The following is a 21,413-nucleotide window of genomic DNA, read 5'->3' as shown; positions in this document are numbered from 1 at the left end:
CGTTAAGCCCTTTTGATGGGACAGATCTGGGTACTTGGGCATATGACTTCTTGGAAAGAAAAGATATTTGCCTAAATGTTTTTACTAAATGTAGTGAGACCACCATGTCCGATTGGCTCTGGGAACTGGCAGGTGTTACCCAGGCAATTTAAAAATAAGTGTGAGTCGAGGTGTAAACCAGGTTTATGATTGGATATTTACAAAATATTTTTGGAGAATGATATGTATGTAGATGTATATATTTATACATTTATTCATATGGGTGCAACAGTTGGTAAGCCAGATGCTGCAGCCAGTGTAAGGACCAGCCTGGAAGTGTTCTGCCACCTCAGCGACCCACTACTAAAATGCAGCTGCACAATTTGACATTCAATAAGTAACAAATGAAAAAGCAAAACCGATCGAGTCTCCAAATACCACTTTACGTGCGCATCCCTCTAACCTTCCGAGTCTTTGAATACAACCACGCTTTTAGCTGCTTCAGGGTCGAGCCCACTGTCCTCCCTCAACACCTCCTAATCCTTGATACCCGTGTCCAGGCTCCAGTCAGCCTGACTGTGATCTAGTGCTTCTCTCTCTGACTAATATCATGGTAACTTGAAAGCGCTCAGCCGTCGTAGAAACAGAATTGGGGAGCAGCCACCAAAGAGGGGCTCTTTTGAACTAGCTCTCTGCCTGCTATAGCCACGTGGTCTTTCAGAATCTGGACAGTGACCCTGTCTGCCCTGCCTCAACTCAAGTAAGCCAGAAGGCAGAACACCCCAGGGGAGCAAATGGCAACGCCAGAGAGCACCCCTGCTTGCTAAGTGTTTTCGCAATGATTTTGTGCAGAGTTGTGCTACTAAAACGCCCCTTGTAAAGAACCTTTAGGTGGAGCTGAGATTCATAAACAGCATGCCGGTGTCGGGGAAATACTCCTTTTATGAATTAGGCAAAGCTTGTCGTTTTTTCCATGGCTTTAAACACTCAAATACTAGTCAAAACCTGTGAATATGTATACATTCTTTTATATGGATAATTATCTTCTTTATTGGTGGCGCCTCCTGGATTAGGAGGCTTCTTCCATGCAAATAAGCAGCAGAGGAAGGTCGTGCAACAAAGAACACCTTTCATGTGGCTTCACTTCTTAGCAAAACTGCTTTTCTGGAGAAGCCAATGCCCAGTTCCTGGATTGCTATAACCTTCTTTCTAATTATTTTAATTTAACTAATTCCAATGAAAGTCCCGATATAGTCTCGGTTAATGCCCACAAACAAACAGACCCACGATATACATTCTGTTCAGAAGAGCTCACCCAAAGGGTGTATGTCTAATTTTGCATTTCTGACCATGATAGAAACAGGTAAAGATATCATCATTTAGGTATCATGAGTATTCTTTTTAACATTAGCCACAGGAATTAAGATACATACAGGGTGCTCTGGGCTTTAGAAGGACCCCCAGTCAAGTTGCAAACAATGTTTTCCAGTGATTGTACCCACTTCACAACACCTCTTTTGGGCCACGACAGTTGGTATTTTGGTTTGGTTTGTGAGTCTTGGTTTGTTTGTTTGTTCAAGCACTTTCTTTTTATGGTAGAGGCATCCATTCTGTGTGAGCCCGAAGTTTTGGGGTCCTTTGGTGGTTTTTTAAAAGTGATATTGTGGTCTCACATTTTAATGTTTCCTGGAAGAACTGGCTGACTATTTATTTTAATTACTGCACGGGAACCCACAGGGTCATTTTTAAAGGACATTTTTTTTTATTGCTCATTGTTTAGTATTTTGGTCATCATTTTTTTTCCTCCCAACAGGATATAGTCTTCAAGGTAAGATTCTATTGGTTTTCCTTTTATTTCAGGATAAAAATACAGACCTTTTATTAGTTGGCAGCCCCTACCCCACATACCCATGTATTACCCCCTCCCCAACTTCCCCTCAGCGACTCCAAAAGAAATCCTCACTGATTGGGTAAACGTTTCTGTGAAATCAGCTCTGAAGCTCATCATGTAGAGGTAAAGGCAACCCCCAGACCCACAGTGTTGAGAGGCGTTAGGCATTTTAACACAAGTCTTTCTATTCGCCAACCTTCAAAATACTGAAGCCGAGGGTGTAGAAAAAAGAAAAGAAAAAAAAAAGGAAACAAACAAAATACCGAATCCTATTGGGATACTGAGAAGTGCCTGATAAGAGGAAAACATAAAAATATAGAGAAAAATAAAACAAACATTATATTTTCTAGATGTGACTCTGCTGCATTTCTGACAGCGGAAACAGAAACGCATCTCTCATGAAATCTTTTCGTAGTTACCTGATTGGAAAAGCACGCGACCCTCTGTCTTCATTGTCAGAAACATACTTATAAAATCAAAGCTCCGTTCCAGAGATCAAGCCTTTATTGTCAAACGTCAATGGATGTTGCAAAGTGTCATTTTTGAATAGAATTCACTACCTGCCTCTCTTCCATAAATTTAATATTGTTTATTCCTTCTCAACTGGTCAAATAGGAGCCCTATTACTTTTATAATTTCCAAAATTTTACTAAAAACCACCCTGGTACATTTTATATGTAGATTCTGACGAAATACAAAGTTAAAAATCACTGTGATTTGGATTGCACAGAACATCAAGGAAGGTGGTTTTAATTATGACACTTAGCTTTAAGTAACTCTGTAAAGAGTTTCACGCCCTTGGCTCCATGTGGTCCTCACAGCACAACAGAGTCCTGGAATCACAAGCCGAGAGGAACTCGAGGTCCCGCCTTCCATCGCTCGGATGGGAAACCAGGATCCAAGGACAAGTTCACTTTCCCAAGATCTATAGTTTTCCCACCTCTCCTCTTGCCTTTTCTGCTCCGTGCTCCCTATGTTGTTCCCATCTTCCAGGTAATTTCATATTAGTCCCTCACCCAAAGTCGTGTAGACGTTTAGTGCCCTGGAGCCCGGGTCTTGGCCTTCCGGCATCATTTTATTCTACCCTAATGCGCGCCTCCTCTGAATCTCTGCTGGCTCAGGGCCGTTCTTGTCCTCTTTCCTAGTTTTCAGGAGAAGAAGATACCTGTTACTGTCACGAGGCGCTAAAGATGCCTGCAAGGGTATGGGTGACGTCTTCAGGTTTATTAATAGCCGATTCAGAAGATGAAATAAACATTCTGACTCTGATCTTTTCCCCCCCTTATTGATTTGAGAGAGAGAGGAAGGGAGAGGGAGTGAGAGAGAGAGAAACATCGATGAGAGAGAACATCGATTGGCCGCCTCCTGCACGCCCCCCACTGGGGATCGGGCCCACAACCACTGAGCCACACCGGCCGGACAACTCTGATCTTTTAAAACTCCTTCTACAAGTTACATAGCAAGTGTTTAGTAAGTCTTGGTTATACTGAATGAGATAGCAAAGAGGAAAGGTAGCAGATTGGTTGTTTTTTCGGTGAAGACTGAGATTATTGTCACGTTTTGTGGAGGCCACGTGGTCCAGCAAACAGAGGACGTGCCGAACAGCGAGGAAAACCAGAGCGTGACGTCCCACTCCGCCACTTTCAACTTTCGTGGCCTTGGGAAAGTTACTAACTTCCCTGAACTATCATTTTCTTTTCTGTAAATACCGTCTACCTTCCAGAGATTTGATACGGATTAAATTAGACAATGTGTGTACAGAGTCAGGCACACAGCAAACACCCGACAATGATTTACCCTTCCCTGCCCTTCATGCCTGGCTGGGAAGTGACTGTGGCTGCTTCTCCGTTCTGTTTGAGAGTCGAGGTATTAAAACCTGATCTGTGTCTGGCTAGTTTCGCATTTTTGGCACAATCTGGAAACTTGTCTAAAGCACAAGGTGTCGTGGCTTTATTGCATTGGCCTGTGCCACACCGGGGAGCAGGCTGCACAACAGTGCCCTGCCTTCCGCTTTTCCCCTAACAGCTCACGGGTACTGAACATGGCATCAGAAGAAGAAACACAGGGTTTGTTTTTTTCTCCAGTGAAAACTGATCGTTTTGAAAAACTTTTCCTACGGTAACATGCTGTGGAATAATATTTAGTTTACTAAATGGCCTTGAGTATTTACAGAGTAAATATTTAAAATCACCAAGCTTCTGTGGCTTTCATATATACAAATGATATTCCAGGACCTTCCTCAGAATCGCTGGTCAGACTTGCCCCCGCGTTCTCCGCCTTCGCGAAGCTGTGGTCTTCTCCGGTCACAACGCAAGAGCAACGGTGACGACTCGGGGTCCAGGCATGCATGCTTCCAGATTCAAAACCAGAAGCTTTTCATCCTGATGCTTTTGATAGATTTTATGCAACTGTTAATATTTCATGATAGATGTGTTTACTATAAAATGTTTTAAATCAAGCATTTGGGACACATTTATTTTTATTTTTTTTAATTTAATTTTATCCTCACCCAAGGACATTTTTGCATTTTTATCTTCAGATAGAGTGGGAGGGAGACAGAGAGAGAAACATTGATGTGAAAGAGACTCATTGAGGGGTTGCCACCCACACAACCCCAACAGGGCCCGGGCACAAACTGCAACCGAGGTACGTGCCCTTAGTGGGAACCGAACCCGGGACTCTCTGGTCTGTGGACCGATGCTCTAACCGCTGAGCAAAACCGGCCAGGGCAAGACATATTTTTTAAAAAAAATAACTTCAACATGTTTATTGCTTCACCCCCCCCTTTTTTTTAAAAAAAAAAAAAATACATTTTTATTGATTTTTTTTTAGATAGAGGGGAAGGGAGAGGGAGAGAGAGGCAGAAACATCAATGAGAGAGAACATCGATTGGCCATCTCCTGCATGCCCCCCAATGGGGATTTGGCCCACAACCTGGGTATGTACCCTGACCAGGAATCAAACTGGCGACCTCTTGGTGCATGGGATGATGCTCAACCACTGAGCCACACCAGTGGGGCTGTGAAACACATTTTAAATTGGGTCTACAGATTACCCTTTGGGTCCCAAATATAATAGAATGAAAATTCTTTTATTGAAAGAAATACAATGACGCCCTGACTGGTTTGGCCCCGCAGTTAGAGCATCAGCCCACGGACTAGAGAGGCCTGGGTTTGATTCCCGCTACGAGCATGTACCTTGGTTGCAATTTGTCCTTGGCCCCGGTTGGGGTCATGTGGGTGGCAACCATTCGATGTGTCTCTCTCACATCAATGTTTCTCTCTCTCTCTCTCTCTCTCTCTCTCTCTCTCTCTTTTCATACCTCTCTCCCTCCCGCTCTATCTGAAGATAAGTGCAAAAAAAGTCCTCTGATGAGGATTAAAAAAAAAAAAAGTACAATGAATATTCAAAATACCTCTACTTTTGAGTAAGAGTGGCTTTCACCTATGCCTATAGTATATGCCATGCTGTGTTTGGAAAGCAATGGTTGGTAGATGTCAGACCACTGGTACCCTGATAATGGAGTCAGTCCTGACCAGGACATTCCCAGCCTGTGAATTTATCAAGGTTAAAACAAGGCCTTTGAAAGTGTAATCTCTGCCCAGCTGGTGTGGCTCATGGATTGAGCATCATCCCATGGACTGACAGGTCCCAGTTCGATTCCCGGTCAAGGCACATGCCCAGTTGTGGGCTCGATCCCCAGTAGGGGACATGTAGGAAGTAGCCAACTGCATTGATGTTTCTATCTCTCTCTCTCCTTTCTTCCCTCTCTAAAAAAATTAATAAAAACATACTTTTAAACAGGTAAAAAAAAAGAAGAAGAAGAAGAAAATATAAGCCCTTCACTCTGTCCCCAAACATGCACATACTGTAGCCTAGAATTACTTGCACAGTGACTTTTATAATGGAAGGTTCAGTCTCGGGGTTGAAGGGTGTTAAGGAAGTGGGAAAAAAATGAGAATAATAATAGCATTTTGATGCAATACTATTAAACGTGAGAAAATTGGTTTTTGGTAACATGAATAATAACAGTTATTTCCAGATGTTTAAAAAGTGAAGTGTCCAGGATAAACTATAATTTCAACTAAGTTTCTCAGAGACGAAGCTAGTAAAAGAAAAAAGGAAAGAAATAGCATGAGAGATGAACAGAATAAATTACTGAGAGAATTAACAGATCATATACTGTCAGCTCTGTAGAAAATTATTCTTTAAAGCGGGATGGCCTTCGGGTTGATCAAAACAAGGACTGTAGACATGTTATGTGTTTATTGTCTGTCTGTCTGTGTATATCTAAGTCTGTATAGCCAGTTATACTACCAGCTGGGTTACTGAGAGAAGATACTCAGAATCAACTCTTTTAGACAGGTGTGTTTTCTACCCTTTTACTTTAAGAAAAATGTGCTACTCATGTTCTTTAACAAATAGTGACTGGCTTGCTATAAAATCAAGAATTGAGTCAAGAATAGTCTATTAAGAGTTAGAATTTACTATTCACAAGTGGTCAATGAAAACCAGCTACTCCACACTGCCCTTTTTTTTTTTCCTATGTTAATAAGGAAAAATGATACAATCATGCTACTTTGTGTCCTTGGATATTCAGATTTTCTGGAGAAAGTAGTTTGAATCACTTATTCCAAACAGCGAGAGGAAGAAAGAAGCTACATAAATAGCAAATAGCTCCAAATCACTATGCAGACATGGAAATATAATAAAAATTTGGCATAAAACAGTTAAAGAATATTAAAATACAAAACTATAAGGTTAATGTCCTTTTAATTCTTTTTGCTATCTCAATGTCATATATAGTTTTTCAAATCACTTCCCCATTAGCTACTTTTTTAATTAAAAATATGACATGTCTTGTACATACACTACCAACACACTCACACACAATGGATGGTCTAAACATCTTCTGCGCTGCGTTCATAGTATTACATAGTATTACAGTTGCGTTCACTTCTAATCAACGCAAAAGTAATTAAAATCATGGAAACAAATCACTTCTAGTTAGTACCTTAACACATTTTTGCCTTAGGTTTAGGTTATAGAAGTGTTACTGTCTTCTCACTGATTTTGTTCACTTTCATTTCAGTGCGTTTGTTTTGTGTATTTCACATTTACTATTATTAGTACATTTGGGAGTTGGATACTGGAGCTACATTCTTTGAACATTCTATGTAGATACATTCTATGTAGATACATTCTTTCAACAGTCTATGCCTATGCAGATTGTTCATATTGCATATTATCTTTTTTTTTTTTTTTTTTTTTTTGGTCTTTTTACTCTGGCCTGGACAGGCATTCGGTGGAACCCATGAGTACAGACAGCTGACTGGATGAAGAAGACATGGGGGGGAAAAACTTCCATTGTTTAGATTTCTGTCAGAGAATATAAGAATACTTAATTTCTTTTTATCTCTAGGGCTTTCATTATCATTTAAATTTCATTTTACATTAATTGATCAGGGATTAGTAAAGCCATTATGCAGAAATTAGAATAAGACAAGCCAGATGGAATGAATAATTCATGAAGTCCAATTACGTTTTATTTCTGGTGTACTTTCCAACTTGCCTCTGACTTCTGTGCTATTTTGATGTGACAATATTCACTGGAAATCAAGAGTGCCATTTTAATTTATTGTATTCCCCGGATGGAAGCATTTGTATGCAGTGGGTTGTACTAATGCATTTCCCAAATAAAACACCAGTTTTAGGGCTGTTGGAATTAAATACTGGGCAATCTAGAAAATGTGGTTTATCTTCTTTGAAGGTTCAGGGTAGTAAATTGAGCCACACCAGCCCACCTGACTTAGGTGCACTGACTCTAGGTAGAGAGACTAGGGTCTTAGAACCTCGAAATTTTTCACCTCCCAGAACTACAAATCCCTTTAAAAGAAGTCTTCCCATGCTCCAGCCGCCGAGGAACCATTCAAGTATGAATTTGGTCTAGGGTTGGACTGGAAGCAGAGTTGCAGCTACAGACAATGGCCACGAGGTGGCAGGCGTTGCCTTCGGTGCAAAGGGTTCAGGGCCACCGGGACCGCCGGGGTTTGCAGAGCATCCCCGCGGGTTGGATCCCGGCAGAAGGACCACGATTGGGTTCGGGCTCCGAGCAATTCGGAAAACGTAGTCCGGCCGGAATTCCGAGCTAATGGGCAGTCGCGTCCACCTGCCTGGAATGCCTCTGACGACGGTGTCTGAAACCGCCAACCCTCTGTCCTTCCCAGCCCCCAGCCCCTTAAGAGCAACCCCCCTCCACCCCGGTATTTATTTATGCCACTGGACAGTTCTAGTCACATTAAAGCTGCGGTTCACCTTCTCGAGGACTTTCATCTCGGGAAGTTTTATGACACTTTGTGAATGTGCAAAGTTTTTAATTAGGCTCGCTAGACAGCCCGAGGCAGCAGCAGCGCCACAAAGTCTTCACGGTCTCTCTGCTTTACAGCACAACAAGCCGCTCTACTCCTTTGAAGACAATGCAGACTATGTGTACGATGTCATGTGGTCCCCCGTGCATCCCGCGCTCTTTGCCTGCGTGGACGGGATGGGGCGCTTGGACCTCTGGAACCTCAACAATGACACCGAGGTGAGCGGCGGCGCAGGCGCCCGGGCCGGGAGGGCTGGGAGGGGGGCGCAGTCGGCCTCTCCACGTCTCCCCCTCCCTCTGCAAAATCGGCCTTTTTTGGACGGACCCTCCAATTGCAGCTGGGTTACTGACCCCCGTTCTTGACTGCTCTGAAGGGAATTGGCAGATGCATTGGCCAAAAAATCATTTAATCTCACTTCATCCTTAAACCATGGCAGATGCTGGACAATTGACGACCCTTTTTTTGCAAAGAGCAAAACGATACTTGTTGACGCTTTTCCCCTAAGGGAAAGGACACACAGGCATACTCCTGAGTGGTGCCGAACATTTGGCAAACATTTGGCAAAGTAAGCTTTTGTGGACGCTGACTAGATTGGGTTTTTAAAAAGGGCGATTTGTCAGTTTTCGCTATTTGTACGATTCCTATTTTGAATTCATAAAAGATCATTCTGTTGGCTGTTTATATTCAGATCCAGATCCAGCCTCCATTTAATTTTTACAAGGTAAATAATCCTTATCTAAGATATTGACCTCACAGGCAGAATGTTCTACAATAGTTTCTAACTCAGTATTTTTTAAAAATTGGGATTTTAACGTCACATTTAGAGTACTTCACAAGTGAAAAAGAACCTTTTTCTTTTTTAAAGCAATTGACAATAAGGAAATATTCTTTTTTAAAAAATTAGACTGTGTATATATTTATGTTTTAAAATTATGTTATGTGATTTTTTCCTTTTTCCTCCCTCTCAAAATTATTGAGGTACTCGTTTGGGTATGTTCATTTTCTAAAATATATATATATATATATAAATATTCAATGTCTTTCAATCCTGGTCTCTGATTCAGGGCCGCGGTCCATAAATAAGAATGGACAGGTGAGAGAAGCAAGCGTTGCAAACTATATGTCAAGTGGAGAACAAGAGAAAGCTCTTTTGAAGTGTTTTGAGCAGGAAGCAGCTCAGCCTTTTTAATTAGGAAGCCTACAGCTGGAGGATATGAAGAGGAGCAGATCACCTAGAGTTTTTTTGTGGAGGGAGCAGGGAAAATATCCTTCAGGTGTTTTTATTGAGTCATTGTATCTTGCAAGATTCTATACAACCAATAACCAATGCCAAATTGTTATCTTTTTAAAATATTTCAATTTAAGTTATTTTTTCTTTTGGCTAGAAGGACTATGTATGTGATAAGAATAAGGGTTATGTAATAAAGCATCTTTGAAAATAATCTAAAGGCATGAATACGTGCTATGACCATTTTTTGGGGATATTGAAATGTTTATAACATTGCTTTTAATAGAAAGATGTAAGTTTCCCAAAGGTTTTCATCACTGTTGATTAAAATCATATTGCTTCTATGTGCTAGAATAAACTCATTTACTCAAAGCAACCAAACAACACACATTTTCCAGGTTGGTTGAGGAGACCCCTGTATCAGAAATCAGACTTAGTAGAGGTGACGTTTAGGTAACACCCAACTACAGTGCAATGGGAGTGTGTCCTCTGAACTCCTTAATAATTCCTATGTAACTGGTTTTGTTTTTTTAATGAGCTTTTTAGGTGAAATGAAATTTATGTTTCAACATTGCCAAACGTCATCTCCCCCCCCCCCTTCTTTTCCTCTAGGTATCAACCACATAAAAGTTTTATAACTAAACATTTAAAAGAAATCATTACTGGGCATGCAAACCATTTAGCTTTGTGGTAAACATAATTCTGCTTTCACAACAATAGTCGATATAGAGTCTGATTCAAATCCAGTAATGAACTAAACACTTTTGAAAACCCTCAAATTATTTTTGCCTTCTATCAAGTTGAGCAAGATTTTTCAAATATTTGTGAGATTAGGATTTAGATTTGTTAAAAAAGGAAGAAAGACCCTGAAATCCAGTGTTTTGTTATTATTCAAATTACTGTGCTTTTGTACCAAGTTGTCCCAACTGCTCCTATGCAAGGATAGTTTATATTCACCTAGCTCAATCTCGCAGACCTCCGCACAATGTAGTAACTGATGCTGGAGCCTTAACATGATTGAGCCTTCAACAAATGTGGAAATATTTGTGAAACTGAAATACAAGAGTAAGAGAGCCAGAGACAATATAAGGATTATTATTTACATTATAGATTCATCAACTTTTGAAACGTCATTACTGGCCAAGCTAAGAAAATATATTTTGTCATTTCCTTCATGCAGTTGATAATTTATTAGCACCTATTATAGGCTGTGATAGTCAATTTTTCATTTTACCACTTATAATATCTGTGAAAATAAGGTACTTTTAAATGGTTAGAATATTAATTGATTCATTTTGCTGCAGTACTTTATTCCAGATAAATAAAATTCTTTAAAATGGCTTAGGCATAATTTGAAGTGTATCAAAAAATCAATTATTTTCAGAGTGATTAATTTTTTATCATATTCATATTAAGATTAAACATTTTTATTCAGTTTTTGAAATTGTTCGTAGATAAAATCTGATATTGAGTAGAGTTAGGTAAAGTATAATCCTGTTTGATTTCTCCAAGTCATGGAGTTAAAACTTAATTCTGAAAATTCTATGGCTGAACCTCAGATTTGTCTTCTGAGTAGCACACTAATAATAAAATGTATTGACAGAATTACGACCCATCTAAATTCACATTGTTTTGGCCTTTGAAAGGTTTGGTTAAAAATTCAGGCTCCATCCTGCACAGCAGGTACCTTTATTGTAGAAATTGTATATTTAAAAAAATAATAATAAATGAGCTGAAGACTTTTGTCTTGTATTTTTGCTCACAACTGACATACCGTGATTTAAGCGGTAAAAGAATTTTTATTGATTTCAAGATTCAATATTAAGTTTAAACATAGATTCTTACGTATGCTGGAGCTTTTATTGCTATTTTAAAGCTAGGTATTGGGTCAATAATCTCATAGAAACAGATGGCTTCAGTTCCTGGAATAACAGAAAGCCAGGAGGGCTAAGGCCAGCACGCTCTGACCCGGCCCGGCGTGGTCATTACACACAGGTTTTAGGCAGTGTGAGCTGATCCCCGTGACCCGCTTCTTTTTCTTTTTATCTTAACATTTACCTTTTTTTAAATTTTTTAATGGCCCGTTGTCATTTCTTATTCAACATTCTCACGGAAGGCTCGGTGATCTGATCTTTATAGGAGGAAATTCCCAGCCTCAAAGACAAGACTTCCCACAGCTGAGGATGGAGAAGGAGCAGGCTCACTGAAATGCTTTTTTTAAATACTAAGGTGCTTGTAACAAATACTTTGGGTTCCATCAGTACCTTCAGTTCACTGTGATAATAATAATTATCTTAATTATCAACGTCATCAGATTTTAGGTGTTTAGTAGAGGAGCTATAAGATCTTTTCTATAAGTAGGTGCGGCTTTCTTTTTTTTTTTTTCAATCCACACCCGAGGATGTTTTTCTATCTATCTTCAGATAGAGTGGGAGGGAGGGAGAGAGAGAGAAACATCAACGTGAGAGGGACACATCGACTGGTTGTCTCCTGCCCGACTCCGGGGATGAACCTCAATGAAGGTACATGCCCTTTACTGGCATCGAACCTATGACTCATTGGTCTGTAGGCCGATCTTCGAACCACTGAGCCAAACTGGCCAGGGCACCGCCTGCCTTCTATCAGGATATTACTCTGGGGACGTTCCCAAAGGCGTGGAGCGCTACTTACATCCTGGGACGGCCAGGGGGAGGAAAAACAGAAGGAAAGAATAAAAGAGGAGAATTTGAAGTTTTGAGGTTTTGAAGTTTTTCACCTGTAAACTTTTTCTTCTTCTGATCATCCCCTCCCTGCTGAGGTTTTGAGAGACTAGTACATATTTTTTCCCCTGAAGACTCACATTAATATGACTTTTATTCCACCATACACCCCCCCCTTCTTGCCTTTTTTAGTATCCTTAATCTTAGTAAATCTTGAAATCTCTCTCCATCGATCCGTAAAGCAGGACCTGATCGTGAAGTGTCACATTCAGCTGCTGTGTTTGTTTGTATGTTGGATGTACCCCCCACATGATCTGCAGAAGTATTTATGTCACTCACTGCCCATTGATTGTGGAAAATGACTCTCCCTCTTTTCATTTTTCATTAAAGTGTCTCCTCTGTACCCCTCAGTACAGAGGAGCACATGATGTAAGAACAATGAATCCTTTTACTTCTGCACAGGGATGTATATTACTTCATGCCCACGAAGGCAGTGCTGACTCATCCAGTTAAACGTATATTTAAATTCCTGTTCAGAGATTCTGTCCTACCTCTTTGGCAGGTTCCAACAGCAAGTGTGGCCATTGAGGGGGCGTCTGCCCTGAACCGTGTTCGCTGGGCTCAAGCTGGCAAAGAAGTTGCAGTTGGGGACTCAGAAGGCCGTATTTGGATCTACGATGTTGGAGAGGTACACACACCCACACACACACACACCCACACACACACACACACTTTACTTCTATATCTCATTTAAAGACCTAGTGAAATGATTAACAAGACCTTGTTGACTCCAGTGGGAGTTTGGTGAGACTTTCCTAGGGCCTAATTTGGCCTCTGTCTCCACACACAGGACGCTGTAGGTAATGACCAGGCTCCCTGCAGGGCAGGGTTCCCATGACGCATGGCACTGCCTCCAACTTCATGAGAATGCAAGTTTGCCAAATTCATCGTGCTAACTCTGATTCTGGAATTTGTTGTTTACTTCAAAAAGTCGATTTAGTTAATATACTTCATTAAAATGTGAACTATTACTTCTGAATGAAAATGTAGCCGATTTAAAAGGCTGAGGTGAATCAGAATTTTGAGCTATTTTTATGGTGTTCATATGAAATATAGACCTCTCTGGTATATCTTGTTACTTGATACAGGGTGGACAAAAGTAGTACGTATAGGCCCTGGCCGGTTTGACTCAGCAGTTAGAGCCTCGGCCCGTGGACCAAGGAGTCTCGTGTTTGATTCCGGTCAAGGGCACGTACCTCAGTTGCGGTTCAGTCCTGAGGGCCCTGGTCAGTGTCGTGCAGGAGGCAACCAGTTGATGTGTTTCTCTCACATCGATGTTTCTCTCTCTCTCTCTCTCTCTCTCTCCATCCCACCCTTCCCACGCTATCTGAAGATAAATGGAAAAATATCCTATGGTGAGGATTAAAAAAAAAAAAAGGTAGTACTTACAGTTGTGAGTACGAAACACAGAATTTATTCTTGTATCATTATTTATTAATTATCGTATTATTTTCCATCCAAACAACTATAAACCTACTTTTGTCCCACCCTGTATGTAAAGTATTCCTGAAGATCATGGCACATATCAAAGGAAGAGACTACATCCTTGATTTCAGTAAAATCTCCTCGAATTGTTATACTATATTTAATATCATATTATCAATTGGTTGTACTGAAGCCTATCTGTTTATTTTTACTCTATAAGAAGCGTTGACAAAAACCTTCCTTCCTGACGAGGTTAAAGAGTTTTCTCCTTAAAGACAGAAAATATTGAGCTTTCAAGCAAAACAGAATAAGAGTGTTGTGTAATGTTATGTTGGCATAATGTGATTCTGACATTTGCATTCCAGCAGGCAGACACACCACATTTGAATGCATAACCGTCCTAGCCCGAGGAGTGCTCATAATGCCTGGTAGTTGGGCTTAGCTGCTCACACTGAGAAGCGTTCTGCATGGTTTCATCCATCAGCCCTCTGTAACTTTGGCAATCCTCCAGGGTTCTGCAATGGAGCTTTGGATGATCTAGTATATACTGCTCTATGGGAAAGTTGATTGTGTTGAAACAAACTAAATGGTGTTGTTTTTGGAATTAAAAAAGACATTCTGCCAGAGACAGAAATGGAATGACTTTAGAAACAGGCGTTTTCTATTTTGGAATGTACAACTCTAAGTAAAAGAACTGGAAGAATCTCTCAGGTTTACTGCCTGTTTTCTGTTTCATTAGACACCCACTTAACTACTCCTGATGCCACAGGCTGAGTCATTCCAACAGCAACAAAGACTGTTAATATTTATCCGTAGTGTTGAAGATGCAAACGGTCTGGTGACCGCTGTCGCAGTTTGGAGTCTTTGGGAAAGAGAATACCCTCTGAATCAAAAATATTGCCAATTGTTTTATAGCAGTATTTTTTTCAATGGATACTCTTTATATTCGGTGCATCTTTTTATTGGTCTTCATCACAACAGAAACAAGTACTCTTCATCGGTTAATTTACTAAAAAATTTTTAAAGCTAACTAAGAAGGAGAATATAAAGAAACAAACAAGGTTTCTTCCCCCCCCCCCCCATTTCTTTCTTTCTTTCCTTTGTTTATAACAAGTGTAATTGTGGGAGAGAAATAGATGTGGAGACATGCTCAGAGATGAAATGGTAGAAAATAGATAAAATTAAAAAACCTTGCTTATACACAATGTCTCTTAACTCTTCTAAGATTATATGCAATATTATTTTATCCAAGAGGGCTGAAAAGCAGAACAGGTTCACAACCTAGTTTATTCAGAGACAGGCCTTTTGTAAAGTATGTATGTTGACCACAAATATTATATACATAAATATATTTAGTACATATATTTGTGGTTTCATATATTATATGTAATATACACACATATACATATATACATACACACACTATCTTTATGAATAAGAAAACACAAAACATATATACAGAATTTTTCTGTGATAAAGCGATTTTATACTTTGTGGACAGAATTACTTGAATATGTCTCATTTGGGGAGTATAAATGATTTTGCAAAAGTTGCTTTGGCTGAGATGTGGCTGCAAAAACTTCTTGCTAGTTTGCTATCATCATTTCTAAATTGTAAAGTGTTGTTACACTCATATTTCTACTATTATACCGGCAGGTCAGGCTGGTTTTCATTTTTCGTATTATTGCCCTTACTTTTCTAAGTGATATTACAGACCGTAGAAATGTCTGCAACTACGGGCCAGTCTGGCCTATTGTCTGGAGTCTAGACAAGCTATAGAAAAATCTCTGTGACATATAATGGGCCAAACAATTTGTAGGGTTGTTTATTCCTACAAATTCACCACGAGGGGGGATAAAGAGATACCATTTTATTGAGAGTAGGTAATTTTATAATCTTCTAGCCCTTCTCTGAATGACCAAAACTCAGGATGGGCTTAGACATTTGCACAGTTCTCTCCGTGTTGTTTGATCACATATACAAAGCAATCTACAGCTCAGGAAAACTCAGTCTTAACAAGATAATTTTGTCTTAACCATAGTTGTTTTCTTCAGTATTTTTGTACGGTATTTACAAATTTACCTCATATTGCTCGCTGGGGAAAAATAAAGGGAAGGGGATCCTTCTCTCGCTGCTGGTGGATCCTCTTCTCGCTCTCTGAAGGGCAACTCTGTAGAGGCTCCCGGTCCTGAAGGGAAAGATGGCTTGTCCACGGCTGGTGGACAGCCCGGCAGACGCCTTCGTGGGCAGATGCCGCCATCGCTCTCAGCACCACGGTCTCCTCCAGCAGCGTGGCACTGACAGAGCCGAGCTGTGCCAGGAGAGAGGGGCACCCAGCCCTCCACGCCGCCTGGATGCAGAAGGCCAAAGTGCCTTCCCAGCAGGCTGGCCCGCTCAGAACCTGAGGTCAGCTCTAAGGCTAGGGGCGAAGGGGTTTGAGCAGGGAGTGATTTAAAAACAGAGGCAGGGAGCGAGAGGAAGGGGAACAGTGTGGCATGGAGGATCAAATTGCTCGGAGACCGTGCTTCCATGATCTGTGTTCAAAGTTGGCGCGCTGGTCCCCGTAAAAACCAAACCCCTCGCTAGGGTCATGCCGGCCTTTAGACGGAGAACCTTGTTTTGTGGAGCCCTCTAGGAAAGGAGATGAAATGCTTTTAAATAAGCCCTATAGTTAAGTTACGCTATATAAAAAGGTAACTGGTAGTCTTTAGAGTACACTTTGTTGATCCGTTTTCCTTGGACCGCAAACAGTGGGGAGGTGTCTGTAGGAAGACTTCCCACGTGAGTTCTCCCGCGGCCGAGTCCACTGAGGCTTGTGTTAGGCTGTGGGGAAAGGAGCAGGCGGAGCCCTGTGCTGTTCCTGTTCCCGGCGTGCACCCGCTGCAGCCTCGTGCACCCGCTGCAGCCTCGTGCACCCGCTGCAGCCTCGTGCACCCTCTGCAGCCTCGTGCACCCTCTGCAGCCTCGTGCACCCGCTGCAGCCTCGTGCATCCGCTGCAGCCTCGTGCACCCTCTGCAGCCTCGTGCACCCGCTGCAGCCTCGTGCATCCGCTGCAGCCTCGTGCACCCTCTGCAGCCTCGTGCACCCTCTGCAGCCTCGGGGGCTCTGTCCTTAGAGGATCCCTGAGCTTGGTTTGACGCTCTGCTGTCATTTGTCTTGCAATTGTTAAAAAAAAGTTTTTAGCCCTGGCTGGTTTGGCTCATCGGTTAGAGTGTCGGCCTGCGGTCCGGAGAGACCCGGGTTCGGTTCCCGCTGAGGGCATGTACCTCGGTTGTAGTTTGTCCCCGCCCTGGTTGGTCGTGCGGGTGGCAGCCGCTTGATGTGTCCCTCACATTGATGTTTCTCTCTCTCTCTCTTCCTCCTGCTCTATCTGAACAAAGAATGAAAAAGTGTCCTCGGGTGAGGATAAAAAAAAAAAAAAGTTTTTAACAAGGCACCCCCATTTTCATTTTGCACTGGGCTCTGCAAATCAGGTAGCCAGTCCTGTCCGTGAGAACATTGCTTTTAAGACCACTCACCATGCAGATCCGAAATGGCAAATGTTGGCCTTGACCTAGACCACTACGAAGAAGGAGAAGTCTTAAGAAATGTGGCTAAATGTAGTATATGCCACATGTTCTTCTTCTTATTACCTATTTCTTCAGACTGTTTAAAAGTAGTGAATTAAAATAGCAGTGACTTTACATTATAAACATCATGAAGCCAATAAAAATGAGCTGAAACCATACTGAATATTCTGATTCTGCCCACAACCCTGTTTTGATCACATCGTAATTTTAACTGAAAGTATAGGAGAGTTTTGGCAAAGGCCTCTATGATGCCTACTACTTGTGGAGTGGGGAGAGACAGCCTTTCTCTGTCCACTCCATCGTCAAGAACTCCCTGAGCCCTGGCCGGTTTGGCTCAGCGGTTGGAGCGTCGGCCTGCGGTCCTGAGAGACCCGGGTTCGGTTCCCGCTAAGGGCACGTACCTCGGTTGCAGTTTGTCCCCGGCCCTGGTCGGTTGTGTGGGTGGCAGCCACTCGATGTGTTCCTTTCACATCGATATTTCTCTCTCTCTCTCTCTGTTCCTCTCTCTCCCTCCCACTCTACCTGAACAAAAAACGGAAAAGTGTCCTCGGGTGAGGATAAAAAAAAGAACTCCCTGATAAGAGGCTTCTATGACCACCCATGGAGACATCACCATTGCAGTCCAGGTGGACGGGCCTACGGGTGAGAACTCACTCTACTAGCAGGGACTGCCGAAAGGGACCCTGGAGTCACCGGTTGTTAGCAGTTGTCTGCCGCACCTCCCGTCCCAGCTGAGATCCCAGCAAAGTGTCCCCACGATCGTGCCCTCCCCCAGGATGTACAATGATCCTCTGTGACTTTTAAGATGATGGCAGAGAACAGTGGCTTGAATCCAGATTTACTGATACAATTTATTATGAACTTCCGAAGGGGTAAACAGAGGATTGCATAGGAGCTCACTGAAATCACCCGATTGAGTTTGTCCACCACCTTCCCCCCCCACCTTTTTTTTTTTTTTTTTTTTTTTACATTGAAATGGCAAAGTCATGAGTAATATCTCCGGGCCTATGACTCACCAGGTAAAATATAAAACAGCAGTGTTTTCAGGTAGGCCACACGATGCTTTGTTTATATAGCACACATTTTTGGTTGTTTGATTTCAGCATTGTAGCTGGAAAATATACTGTAGGCACTTATTTTCACAGATAGGGGTCTATTCTCTTTGCAGAGCAGGTGCTTAATTCCCATTAGCATAAATGGAAGTTATTTAAAATCAATGAAAGACAGAGGCGACCCCTTGTTTATTTGGCTATAATTTTATTCTTTTTGTGCACCTTAAAAGTTACTTAAATGGCCAGTGTTTGCGTGCACCATTCAAAATTGTCTAAGATCTAAAATAAGAAATGAGCCTAGCTCTTGAATAAGTTTTGAGGATTTTTCTCTCCAAACTATGGCACTGCAGTCTGTTTGTTTTGGAGCTGAATGATTCCATTCAATTAATTGAAACGCGGGTAAGATAACAAGTCATAAATTAACTGCAAATATAACCTGAAGATGTCGAGCGTTATTTTGCTTCAGAATACACGCGTAGAGAGCTGTTAACCATGGCTGAATTTTTTTTAATGAGGTGTGAACACACATATTCTAAAGAATTAGACACAAAAATTACTCACTGCCGTGGCTCCTTCACTGAATAGCAGGCTTTTCCATATAGGTGGAGCTGATTTTAATAGCACATGGGCCAGTGGGTATAGAATGATTCACGTGTCCCGATGACGGATAGTCATCCCATCTGCCTGTCGTCCCTGCAGATGTGTGCGGAGGGAGAGTCGCTGCCGCTGTGAGCGTTGGGTGCTGTCAGACGCAGCTGTCATAAATGTCCCCTCACCAAGGTGTTTGCTGCTTATCTGAATTACTTAGAATGCTGTTTGCAGCTCTGGTTCTGAAGGAAGCCGTTTATCTTCCATCTCCTATTATTTCGTTTTCCATTAACCTCTTCCAGGGGAGATTTTGTTTTCAGTTGTGAAAAACACACAGAAGTTTCAAATCCCTGACTGTATTCCTGCAGTGGTCAAAAGAGAAAATTCTGAAATCGTGTTCAGCTTACAGGAGAATTTGGAAAATAAAATGTCAACTTAACATCTGTGATTTGGGACATGAGTAGATGCTCCAGCCCCGGCCTCGCGTGCTCAGCATCCCCCCCACTCATTCATTATCCACGAGAGCACTTGTTGGTCTTTGCCTTTTCACCCCGAACTCGGGCAACGTTTCAGATAACCTTGTTGGATAAGACTGTTTGGGGGTCAGTCATTTTATTACAAGTGTCAATAAACACAATAAAGTTCACACTCGTCCGCGTATTAAAAGGTCCTTGAGAAATTCTTAAACAGGAAAAACGCGGGTGAATAGGAGAGAGCCAACGTGACTGCTGAAAACGTAAAGCATGATTTCAGTGTTTGTTGAAATATGTTTTAAAGCTGAAATGAAACGTTTATTAGGAATCCCAGAGGAAGTCCGGTCTAGGGAATGCAGTTTAGAAGGAGGGTCGAGGTGTAATGTACAAGGGCCCCGCCCGAGGGCTCCCGGTTCTCATAGCCCCTGGAAAGACAGTCGAGATTGGTGGCATCCCTTCTGCACTGTAAACAGCACTTTGCTGTAGCAGCAGCCGAGAAACTGGAAGTGCAGGGAGCTCAAGAGGATTTGAGTGACACAAAATAAATACAATACATTTATGGGTGTAAGTGGATTACACGTAAGCAATCATCGTTTGCTTTGCGGAACCCCTTGGCGTTTTCCAGTAGGACAGGGCCTCCATCGGTTTTCCACAAGAAGTTTGTGCCCCGAATATAAATAAAGCCCCTCCGTGGGGAAGGGGGTACATGGAACACAAAATATGAAGTTAAACTGAGATTTTTGTGGTTAATTCAAGTAGGAGTTCCTTAATGAAAAAGAACTGCGCTTGAAATCGGGTTGGTTATTATGCTTTATGAAGGCCATCATTACCTGCTGATGAAGAAGGTGATAGCATGGCCGGGCTCTGGCAGCCTCCAGGAGAAGGGGCTGGAGCTGGGCTCAGCTTACCTAAGTCCAGCTATAATCACCCCAAAAGCTTGTGTTTCTCATTAAGTGAGTGTGGCAAGATGCTTGAAGGTCTTTGCAGTACCAGCTTATTCTTCCATGAAGAAATACTATTTTCTTCTTTAGCTGATGAGAAGCACTGCTTTTGATGTTCCCTCTGTAGGAAAGAAGACTTTGGCATAAACTAGTCCATCAGGCCAGATGCCTAGATAAAAACCCAAAATGCATATACTTGGCTCTGCTGATAATATCTAGATATCTGATGTCTGAGAAATAAAACATCAGAATTCTCAACTGCACTTTTCAGTTTTTGCAGTTTGTTACAGTCACTGTGCAGTTAAGTCAGAAAGCACAATGGCATATTTGTATGGGCAGCTTTAGGGTGCTAATAAATATAATTACATAAAATATGCTACTTTGAAATAATATATTAATTCATTTCCTTGTCATAATAAATCACACGTATTCGAAATGAAATAATTTGGTTAAAAAGTAAGATTGCAATTTTAGCATTAACTTTATTTCTTCTAGGAAAAGTGCTTAATTAAAAAATGAAAAGAAAAAACACTATTCCAATTAATGTTATAATTATTCATCTTATAGTGGATGTAGTTGCAATGGCTTTCATTTTGATAATTATATATGTAAAAGACCATGATTAAACTGATTATTATATAAATACTGTGCTTATTCAGGTAGCATTAGTTTATAAAAATAGATTTATAGAATTAATATCTTTTCAAGCCACTTTTTTTTCTTAATTGATAAGAAAATACTTATGACTTTTATGTAGTATGGAGTAGTTGATCCAATGAAAAGAAAACCCTAATATTTAATTTTATAAAAACCAAATTATTGTGTGCACAGTAATTTGCAATAGTCAATGAAATTCATGTATTCCCATTTTGGTGGCAAATGGCCTATGAATATAAACCTTCTGAAACAACTGCCAGTTTGTATAATTAATCATCTTCTATGCTTCTTCCGTGGTTTCAAACTGTCATCTTCAATAGCAGTTTGGATTTTGAAGCAGTCGCTAATTATAGTGTTAATTTTTTTATGGCTGACAAAATTGTGTTTAGTTTTAGAATTTCGAAACGGCTGAATTTTATCTTGAAAAATTGCTGCTTAGAACTGTAGCCTCCAATCACAGCTGAGACCAGCAGAGCACAAAC

At 41.3% G+C, this 21,413-nt stretch overlaps 1 protein-coding gene across 5 annotated transcripts in view; it reads left to right on the top strand.

Moving 5' to 3' along the window:
* The window catches only part of DYNC1I1 (dynein cytoplasmic 1 intermediate chain 1), a 308,363-nt gene that overhangs the window by 277,126 nt on the left and 9,824 nt on the right, over positions 1-21,413 (top strand). For all 5 annotated transcript variants that reach the window (XM_036246459.1, XM_036246457.1, XM_036246458.1 and 2 more), the window contains 2 exons: positions 8,316-8,456; positions 12,728-12,853. In XM_036246459.1, coding sequence (XP_036102352.1) covers positions 8,316-8,456; positions 12,728-12,853 — 267 coding nt within the window. The remainder of the gene's footprint in view (positions 1-8,315; positions 8,457-12,727; positions 12,854-21,413) is intronic.

This window comes from Molossus molossus, unplaced genomic scaffold, assembly GCF_014108415.1.
Source record: "Molossus molossus isolate mMolMol1 unplaced genomic scaffold, mMolMol1.p scaffold_m16_p_7, whole genome shotgun sequence".
Classification (NCBI taxonomy): Eukaryota; Metazoa; Chordata; class Mammalia; order Chiroptera; family Molossidae; genus Molossus; species Molossus molossus.
Note: the sequence above shows the minus strand (reverse complement) of the source record. Positions and strands in the feature narration are given on the sequence as shown.